The following is a 9,875-nucleotide window of genomic DNA, read 5'->3' as shown; positions in this document are numbered from 1 at the left end:
AAAAACCCTACCCTATGAGGTTAACCTTTACATTCATTGGTCTGCCCACTTAAGAACATAAGAGGAGTTCTGCTGGATGAAGGCAATGGCCAGTTTTTCAGCATCCTCTGCTCACTGTGGCCAATCAGATGCCCCATGGGAAGCCTGCAAGCAAGACCCCAGCCCAGGAGCCCTCTCCCTTCCTGCGGTTTCCAGCAACGGGCATTCAGAAGCATTACTGCCTCTGACTGTGCAGGTACATAATAGCCTTCATGGCAAGTAGCTATGGATAGCCTTCTCCCCGTGAATTTGTCCAACAAAGCCACCACTGCCTCCTGTGGCGGTGAGTTCCACAGTTTAACTATGAGCTGCATGAAGAACTTCCTTTTATGCTGAACCTTCCAACCTTCATTGAACGTCCACAAGTTCTAGTGATACAAGATAGGAAGAAAACCTTTCTCAATCCACTTTCTCTGTACCATGCAGGATTTTACGAACTTGTGTTTTATAAACGTTCTAATCCTTTACTTCTGCCCCCATCCCTCGCTGGCATGTTGTCATCCTTCCCCCCCCCTCCTCAGACTCGTTGGCCCCAAGTGTCTCCTCCCCGTTTTAAAAGAACACCTCTACTCCCGTTAGATTTCAGTTATAAATATTTTATTTTAAGAATACTGATTAACACAGGAAACGTTATTTCATGGATCTGTGTGACATGGTAACTGGCTACATCAAGTTAGGTACTGGCTCACGCATGAATTTGGCACAGTTAACAGAGAGGCTGTAAACAAAGATTATTACTTTCTTTTTTTTAAAAAAAGGATGTCTGTTAACACCATAGAGCTTCCCTAGGTTAAAGCATCCACCATGGTCTAAGAACCATGGTTAGGTTGTGCACATGTGTTCACAGTTAACAGTGTTCCATTAAAAAAAAAATACTTTAAAAGAAGAAACAGGACAGGCGGAGAAGTTATTTTATGAACAATAAAACAAGAATGTGGCAAATGTGCAGGTTACCAGATCTTGGGATTCCGTCAGCAGGGAGGGACCCCAGGGTCATCTAGTCCAACCCCCTGCAACGCAGGAATCACAGCTAAAGTACAAGACTCACTACAGATGCCTACAACATCAATTGTGTCGATATGCTGAAGGACTCTGATTCCCTGCTACTGGCAATGGAGTCTGGCTTCTTTCCCAAAGGTCTCCAACCTGCTAAAGATGCGGCAGAGATTAATCTTTGATGCATGGGTGCTTGCGGGGAAATGTCTGGAAAAACATGCAGAAGAAATCCAGTCTCCCAAGGGCAGGAGCGTTAAGGAGTTCAGTACCCCCACCCCCCACCCCAACTACGTTTTGAAATGCTAAGTGTCACAAGCCGTGGGATAAGCTTTCTTTTTTATGCACCAAGAGGCCTGGAACCTTTAGGTGTTTATGTTCCTATCCCCATAGGTAAAGGAGTTCTTTGGACATTAAGAATAGCATCAAAGGCGGGGGCAGTATAAAATGAAATGTGAGGAAGAAGCAATTAGCCTGTTGAACTAATGACTCGGAGCACTCAGGATTATTGGAGCTATTTAGCTACCAGGTGCCCAAGGATACAGACTGGTACGATACTGCTATTGCAAGGTGCTAAGGGAGTCTTGAACTGGGGATTCCAGCAGTCAAGTGCAGGCGCCCTGCTGTGGAATTGTGGCAGTTTGATCAATGGGAGACCTGCTGCCCTACAGCGCCCCCATTGCAAATGGCCAAAGGGTGGCAATGCAGCTACCAGCAGGCCTGGTGACACAAAGCGGCCAATGAAGGCTCCACTTGCTTCTTCCTTATTGAAAAGGTCCTGGCGATTTTGTGATTGCATAAATCATGCCGTGGTCTCCTTTGCATAGATTGTTCAGCATTGCTATAATTTTGCTATTCCAGATTTGCTTATCATGGCAGGTGGGGGTGAGGGTGAGGGGGAAAGGATCTGAAGCCCTTCCCTCAACCCCTGCAAATCTCCCTGACTTCTGAGATTTTAGAAGTCATCGCCTAAGTGCTTCCAGGTATCATAACCACAAGGATTAGTCAAAGATTCCCAGGAAGTGGGAATAACCCCACTGTGTGCTATTTCCTGTCTCTGGTGGTCAAGCATTGCAGGTTCAATCTCCCTCATATCCAAGCAGGGCTGGGAGACACTCCATGCCCGAAATCCTTAAAAGCCCCTGCTGGTCAGAGTAGCAGACAATACTGGGTTAGGTGGATCAATGGTCTGACTCAACACAAAGAAGCTTTCTATGTTCCTAAAAGGAAGAGCCATAACCCAGTGGCGGAACATCTGCTTGGCATGCAGAAGATCCAGGTAGGACTAGGGAACCCTCCATGCCTGAAACCCCTTGCCAGACAAGTTATTTTGGCACCTGAGACACACAGCCACCTCTCCCCATCCTTGGCAGTAATAAATCAAGCAGTCCTGAATACTGATTTTTCAGGACACACTGAATCAGCTGCCTGAAATGGCTTTTTCATCCTCTGCCTAATGGCAGAGCAGGTCCTGCTGCTGATGTTGTCATAAAAGGGAAATAGGAGACATAGCACAGGATGTGGGGGTTTTTTTGGGGGAGTGCATACAGAAAACCCCCTTTCTGTTGATCACGTTTGTCTTTCCCCACTTTTCAGGCAATACTGAATGACAGGGACAGCAAGGTAAGGAGTTGTGACAGAGCATTTTGAGTAGAGGAGGGTGAATTTCTCTCTTCATCCCATAACGAACTCCATTTATGAGAAGGGTATGCACGGTGGGAGGGGAGGCGGGGCGGAATAAAGGCACAGTATCTAAAAAAACACACATGGAGTTTGGCCCAGTTTTGCACAAGCAAGCCGCATACTTGTGTATTACAACCATAAAGTCTAGAAACTTAAAATCAGTGTTAAAAGTGCTGAGGAAGTTATTTGAAAATTATTTAGTGCTCTGTGTGTGTGTGTGTTACTTTCCTTAAAACATATCATCTTCTCCCAATCCATACAAAAGTCCACACTTTCTGCTTAGCAGACAACCTTGTAAAAAACCCCAAAAACTTCAAAACCCACACTCACAAACTCTGCTGCTTCTCTCCCCCCATCTCTCTCTCTGGACACTGAAATTGGCAGGAGGACATCTGTGTGCGACATATTGCACCAGCATGGAAGATATTTGAGGCCAAGTGACAATGCTTCAAGGCTAAAACACAGTCCAGCCACATGCAGCTGCAGGTCTGGGGTGGCAGGACGGACCATTTGCTTTTGCTGCCTGCCTGGGATTGTAAAATGGGAAGGTCATCAAAAACTGCCCCACGTTCAATGAGCTGGTGTGTTCACCAGTTAACGCAGGCCATGTTTCATCTGCAAAAGGCTAGGCATTGCTAAGAGAAATTAGTATTCTGGTTCTGACAGATCAGGGGTGCCTTTCTGCACCTTTGCAACAGGGCTGTTCATTGTGCATTTCTAAATGTGCAAATCGGGACCTTTTGCACCAAGCCAGATGTTTGCCTTCGGAAGCACCGTCTACATCATTTAGTCTCACCAATGTGACTTTAGTAGAATCACAGAATTCCAGAGCTGGAAGGGACCCCAAGGGCCATCTAGTCCAACCCCCTGCAATGCAGAATCATAGCTAAAGAATTTCTGACTTAAGCTCTGCTTAAAATCCTCCAGCGAAGGAGAGTTCTGTGCTGGCAGAAATACTTGGCACAGGAAGTGTGGTAGGTATAAAAAGAACCTCTCTTTATTACGGAGGAGCTCACTGGCCAGGGGTCCAAAGTTCAGTGCCTGACATCTCCACTAAAAGGGTTGGGGAAGCGATCCCAAACATATACAATGCTCAAGCACAGTGACCCATGCTGGGTTAGGAAACTGCATCAAAGAGAAATTGGGTATAAGCCTCTGGTGAGCTGCATATAGAGAAATGCAACGGGGAACTGAAAAGGAAACTCAGACCCAGAGTCTGAGTCCAAAGGCATGCAAGCTGAAGCTAAGCAGGTCTGAGTCCAGTCAGTGCTTGGATGGGAGATGTCCTGGGAACCTGGCAGATACCACCTTTGGTACCACAGAAGATGAAAAACAGGACATATATGCAAGGAAAGAAAAAAAGGTGGGTTTTTTACGAAAAAGAGGGGGGAATGATTCAATTGCTTAAATACAAACACAGTTGGCTTCAGTCAGTGATTATTTGTGGGTCTGGGGGCTCTGGGGTGTGCATGGATGTGCATGAATAGCTGCTCCCATCTGCATTGGTATGTATACAGAGCTCTGGATCAGTGGCAGTAGGTGTGCATTTTCAAAAGTCTCACTGCCACATTAAGGGTAGGAAATTTGTTGTTATAAATGCTGGGAAACTCAGGAATCCCGCTTCAGAGACTAAATGCACCAAACATCTAGCATGTGTCCTAACCAAGATAATGAACAACCCTTAAGTCCCCATCCTGAACAGGTCACCTGCCCAGAACCGAGAATACTTGCAAGGAATTTCAAAAGCACCAGAGGGTGTCCAGAGTTTTAAGTCAGAAGCAGCTCAAATTGATGATAAGCATGGAAAAATAAAACGTTTCAAAAACAAAACAAACCCCCCACTTTATGAATTCGGTTTTTCCTATTAGTGAAAATATATATATATATTTATATATATGCTTATGATTTTAAATAAACTATTCTCAGACTCTTATAGGATTTGGGCTCTCTCAGTGCAAGGTAAGACTCGGCTACTTGAAGTCTGCCAAGATGTCGCTGAAGATGTTCAGGAAGAGGTGTGCGTGGTGGTCGCGGAAGACCAAAGTAGGCCGGAAACGGATTGATCTGTCGCCACTGCCTCCTAACACGACACCTAAGGACAGGAAAACACAATTTAGAAATGCCTTGCGCTCTTTAGTCAGACAGCATACAAGCAGAGGAATGTACACTTTGCACCAAATCCCTCCTTCTAACAGAAAACTATGCTCAGCACAGACCCCTTGAAAATCATGGACTTAAGTTAGCTACGTCCTTTAATTTCAGTGGGCAGGCTTTAACGGTCATTGGATGTGACTCACATTTTCTGCTTTTTCTTTCTGATTTCAAAGAAGTTATTCAAGGTCGGATTTAGGGGAGTGCAACTGGTTCACTCGCACTGGATGCCCAGCGGAGAGGGTGCTGCTGGGGCAGCGTGACAACTGCAAGCATCAGAAGGCAAGAGACGGGCCCCTCAAATTTAGGTGTTGCACAGGGTGCTGCTGGAATTTTAAAGCCTGAAGTCGACCACTGAGTTACTTGGTTTGTGATTGCCAAAACAAAATAATCTACAGACTTTGTAACATGGAGGATTTGTTTACCAAAGTGATAATCTTTTGTGGAATGCTGGAACAACTTCCATAAGTAGGATCAATTGTTCAGTGTTTTGCAATGCATTATTTTATAATACATAATTAGGTTTATTTTACAATAAATTAAAAACAAATAAGAAACTCTCCATTCTGTTTGTTTCTTAAAGCAAGTTTCTAGTCCTTACTCCTGCTAAAATGTGCATGAACATGTGTGGAGAATAGCAGTGAACTCTGGGGCCAAAGAGATGAAGATTTTCACTGGTTGCAGGTTGGACCTCGCTGCCCTTTTGTCACCAGTAGCATTAAAAAAAACAAAAAACGGTGGGATCTATTATGCAAAACGAGAGCAATTATGCAGCTGCTTGATGCCCCTGGATGACAACTCCCACCATCACTGGCCGTTGGCTATGCAGAGTAGCCAAAATCCTTGAGACTCAAAGCGATGAGAAACACGGAAACAGGTGCAGCTACAAACCCCACAGAGCCTTACCTTTGTTTCTGGCTAATACAATGAGCTTGTTCCTGATAGCATCATTTGGAGCGTCAAATGAACAGAAGGTCCCTCGCCCTCGCACCCTGCTCATCAGATGTGGGTAGCGGCTCTGAAAAGAGGGAAGGAGAATTTAAGCCAGTTCTAACTCTGCTTTTGCTATGAAAAGAGAAGCCAGGATTAGTAGTGGACCGGGGAGCTGCCTTCTCTGGGAGAAGCCTCTTGTGTGGTGTCCAGATCCAAGGCTAAAAAGAGACCCCCAAACACACATAGTACCTAACAAAAATGGCTATTGTTAGTGGCAACTTCAAATAAAACCAAGCAGGCTGCTGCTGCTTTGTTGTAAGACAAAGGGGAGTTTGCCGGATCAGGCCAAAAGCCCATTTAGTCCAGCATCAGCCAGCCAATAGCTGATGGAAACCCACAAGCAGGATTTGAGGGCAACAGCACTCTCCAGGGCAACCCATGTCGGCAATGTCATTTTTGCTGATTTTCCTTAAAAATAGCTCAAAAACACGAATTTTTTTAAAAAAACTTTTGTGTCTGGATTTTCGCTTTTTGAAATATGGGAACCCTACTATTTGTCTAATCCTTTTTCAAAGCTATCCAAGTTGGTGGCCATCACTGCCTCCCATGGGAGCAAGTGCAAAGAAGTACTTATCTTTTGCCCATCCAGAATCTCCTAACATTCAGATTCATTGGATGACTGCACTTATTAAATTATGCAGGAGAATGAATCGGTTGATTTCAGTCACTGTCCAGAGTGTATGTAGGAGAGCATTATCTCCTATCTCTACACCATGAATAATTTTATATACCACTGTCATGTCCCCCTGTTAACTTGCCTTTTCCCCTAAACTAAAATGCCCCAGTCCTTGTAAACCTTTCTCCAACCCCTTGGTCATTTTTGATCCCATTTTCTGAAACTTCTGAGCTTCACAATATCCTTCTTGAAGTGAAGTGACCAGCGCTGTCCAAGTCAGGTGTCACCAAAGACAGGTGTAACGGCCTAGCAATATCGGCTGTTTTATTTTCAGCTCCTCTCCTTAGGATTTTTAAGATGAAATCTGCCTTTTTCACAGCTGCAGTTCAGTTGTATATTACACTGTGGCGTTGCCAGCTGTTAATCTAAACCCTGCTGAATCACAGGACAAAAAGCCAGGCAGCAGCAGAAGACAGCTTTGCTGGCACCTCGCTGAATAAACGGAGCTGGTGTCTTCTTACTGCAAGTGAGAACAGAAGGTATTGTTGGTGCAAATCCTTGCACCCTTGCACCCTGCTAAACTGCCGGAGAAGGCAGGGCTTTGCTTGCACCTTGCCGACTGGAGATTGTGTGTTACTTGCACCACACAGTGACTGGAGGCAGTGATATTTTGTTTGCGGCAGAGGATACTGTACACGGATTTGGCTGCATTACCAGCACTCAAAGTAACAGCCAGTTTGCATAATTACACATCTATGGCTTGAGGAAAGCTTGAGGGTTTAGCCAAGGACACGGTGGCTGAGTCTAGGTAAAACAGAGATGGGAAACCTGTGGCCCTCCAGATGTTGACGGACTACAACTCCCATCAACACCGGCCACTGGTTAGGCAGGCTGAGGCTAATGGGAGTTGGAGTCTGGCAACATTTGGAGGGGAGGGAATAGGTTCTCTGCCCCTGATGTAAATAAGATGTTATTCTCTCTGAAAATAAAATGTCAGCATCTTCTAAAAAGCTTGGGCTGTGATTGCAACCCAATCTTGGATTTCTTATTCTTATAATACCCGCTCAGCCGCAATACAAAGAACCGGCCAATTAGTGCTGTGCTAAAATCTGTCCCCCAGATTCTCAAAGGTTTCATTCCTTTGCAGAAGAGGCATCTGTTTCTTGGCCTCATTCTTGGGGCACTCTGGGATTTCTTTAGCATTTCAAAACCTACTCTTGTGATTTAAGCACCAGCCTAGCAATGCCACCTGCAAGAGTGGTACATATATATATGTTTGTAGCTTAATAGTGAGATGATTTGAAGAATGACAGAAAGCTCACAAACTGCCCTTGGCCACCTCAAAAGTGTATCAAAAACCCTGTACCCCACCCATGTGGATATAATCAACGTAGGAAGAGTCTTTCTGGATCAGGCCACTAAGATGCCTCAAAGGGAAACTCGCAGTTAGGACTTGAGCACATGAGTACTTTCCCCTTTTGCAGTTTCCAGCAACTGGTTTTCAGAAGCATTACTGCCTCCAGCCATAAAGAAAGAAAGAAATCACAATTTATGGCACAGAACTTGATAAAGATTTCTGCACGGAGGCTTACCTGTAAATCCAGCAGCCCTGACAACAGAGCTTTCCCTGCATGCGTAACATTGCTGAGAAGATCCTCTCTTTTGATGACATTAATGACTTCTGCAAGCAGAAGGTTCTTGGAGGGATCTCCAAGCCACGTGTTGAAAATCCGATATGGCTGCAGGGCAGATGGGTGGAAGGAGAGAACAAGGGAACAGGAGAAACAATGAGGATTGTAAGAAATGCTTAGCCCAACAGACTCCAGTGTGCTTAACTAACAACAGTGCAAGTTAAGAAGATAATGCCTTGCACATCTTTGCTCCTTGATCCATTAAGACAATTGAAGGAGACTTTGGCCCCTCTATCAGGCCGCTGCCCACCATCAAAGCAACAAGGCTGCCTGCCGACACTTAAACAAAACATTCCATGCACTTCAATGGAGTTGAGTGTGGTTCAGTTTCCTCTAATGCACTTTTTAACAGAATGACCAGGGAGTCAGCTGAGAGAGGGGTAAGGGGTTTAAAACCAGCTGCACAGATATTGTTGTAGGGCAGCATGTGGAACCAAATGATAGCTAAGGTTCCCTATCTGTGACTTACAGCATTGGCCCGGAATTCCTCTTTGTGGAAAAACCCGCCACTCATCATCTTCTTACTGAAGCTCAGCACGTCGGCTGGGTCATCCAGGCCCCAGTGTTCATGGGCCCAGAACTTGCCGGTACATCCGCCTCCCGTCTGCACCTCATCCACCAAGAAACCACAGCCATGCTGCTCAGAGAGAGTGGACAATGTTAGTTACTTGGAGAGTCAGTGGTGATGTCGTGCTTAGAGTAGGACCTGGGAGACCAGGGTTCAAATCTAACTCAGGAAGCTCACTGGGTGACCTTGGGCCAGTCACAGCCTCTCAGGCTAGCATACCTCACAGGGCTGTCGTGGGGATTAAATGAGGGGGAGAACATGTGCACTACTTGAACTCCTTGGAGTAAAAGGTGGAATGTAAGCGCAAAAACTAAGTAAAATAAAGAACTGGGACTCTTAGCAGGTAGGGTTAGGAGGAATAACAAGGAACTGAGTAGGACAGGTGTTTCCCTGCTGCCTTCCCTGCAATAACTGCAGGAGACAGCAGTTTACAGGTTATGTGGATGAAGCATCTGAGATGCCTGCACTGCACATCCCACCAGTAGAATTGCTGTGCAGTTGGACCGATGGGACCCTGCATTCTTCATCTGAGGCCCTTCTCCATGTGCCTCCTCTGATGGAGAGTAATGACACAAAAATGGCCTTCTTAGTGGTGGCTCCCGGCTTGTGGAATACTCTCCTCAGGGTGCCATCATTATCTGTTTTTAGGCATCAGGCAAAAACATTTTTATTCACCTGGGCCTCTGGATTTAAAATTTTCTGCCTATCTTTTAGTGGGGTGGAGTTAGTCTACTCAGAGTAGGATTAGCATTGGATACAACCCCAAATAATTACTGTGTTATCATGTTTGTTTTCAACCTGTGCATCTAAGCATAATTCTTTTTTGGGGGTGGAGAGGAGGCAGTATATCCTGCTCTCTGTTTTTGACATTAATTAATATTTCAGTCTCCTTGAACTGAAAACTAATAATAATAATAATAATTATAATTAAATTTATATACCACCCTGCACTGAAAGACCACAGGGCAGTTTATAACATAGAACACAAAAGTCAATACATAGAATATCTATACAATATAAAAATCAAAAGTTACATAAATACAATTATGATAATAAAAAATAAATGATAGAGTAGAGATTCTTGGAACAGCATAAAAAACAGACTGGATTTGTACATAGCCTTTGGGATACAAGTGCCTCG

General features: G+C 44.8%; 1 protein-coding gene across 3 annotated transcripts in view; it reads right to left on the bottom strand.

Moving 5' to 3' along the window:
* Positions 1-619: 619 nt before the first annotated feature.
* Positions 620-9,875, bottom strand: part of ABAT (4-aminobutyrate aminotransferase) — a 196,129-nt gene continuing 186,873 nt past the window's right edge. For all 3 annotated transcript variants that reach the window (XM_083473768.1, XM_083473766.1, XM_083473767.1), the window contains 4 exons: positions 8,636-8,803; positions 8,068-8,214; positions 5,773-5,884; positions 620-4,807 (listed from right to left, as the gene is read on the bottom strand). In XM_083473768.1, the coding sequence (XP_083329894.1) occupies positions 4,686-4,807; positions 5,773-5,884; positions 8,068-8,214; positions 8,636-8,803 (549 nt within the window). In that variant the 3' untranslated portion in view covers positions 620-4,685. The remainder of the gene's footprint in view (positions 4,808-5,772; positions 5,885-8,067; positions 8,215-8,635; positions 8,804-9,875) is intronic.

Source organism: Podarcis liolepis, assembly GCF_965112155.1.
Source record: "Podarcis liolepis genome assembly, chromosome: 14".
Lineage (NCBI taxonomy): Eukaryota > Metazoa > Chordata > Lepidosauria > Squamata > Lacertidae > Podarcis > Podarcis liolepis.
The sequence above is the reverse complement of the archived record's forward strand: the minus strand, read 5'-3'. Positions and strand labels throughout refer to the sequence as shown.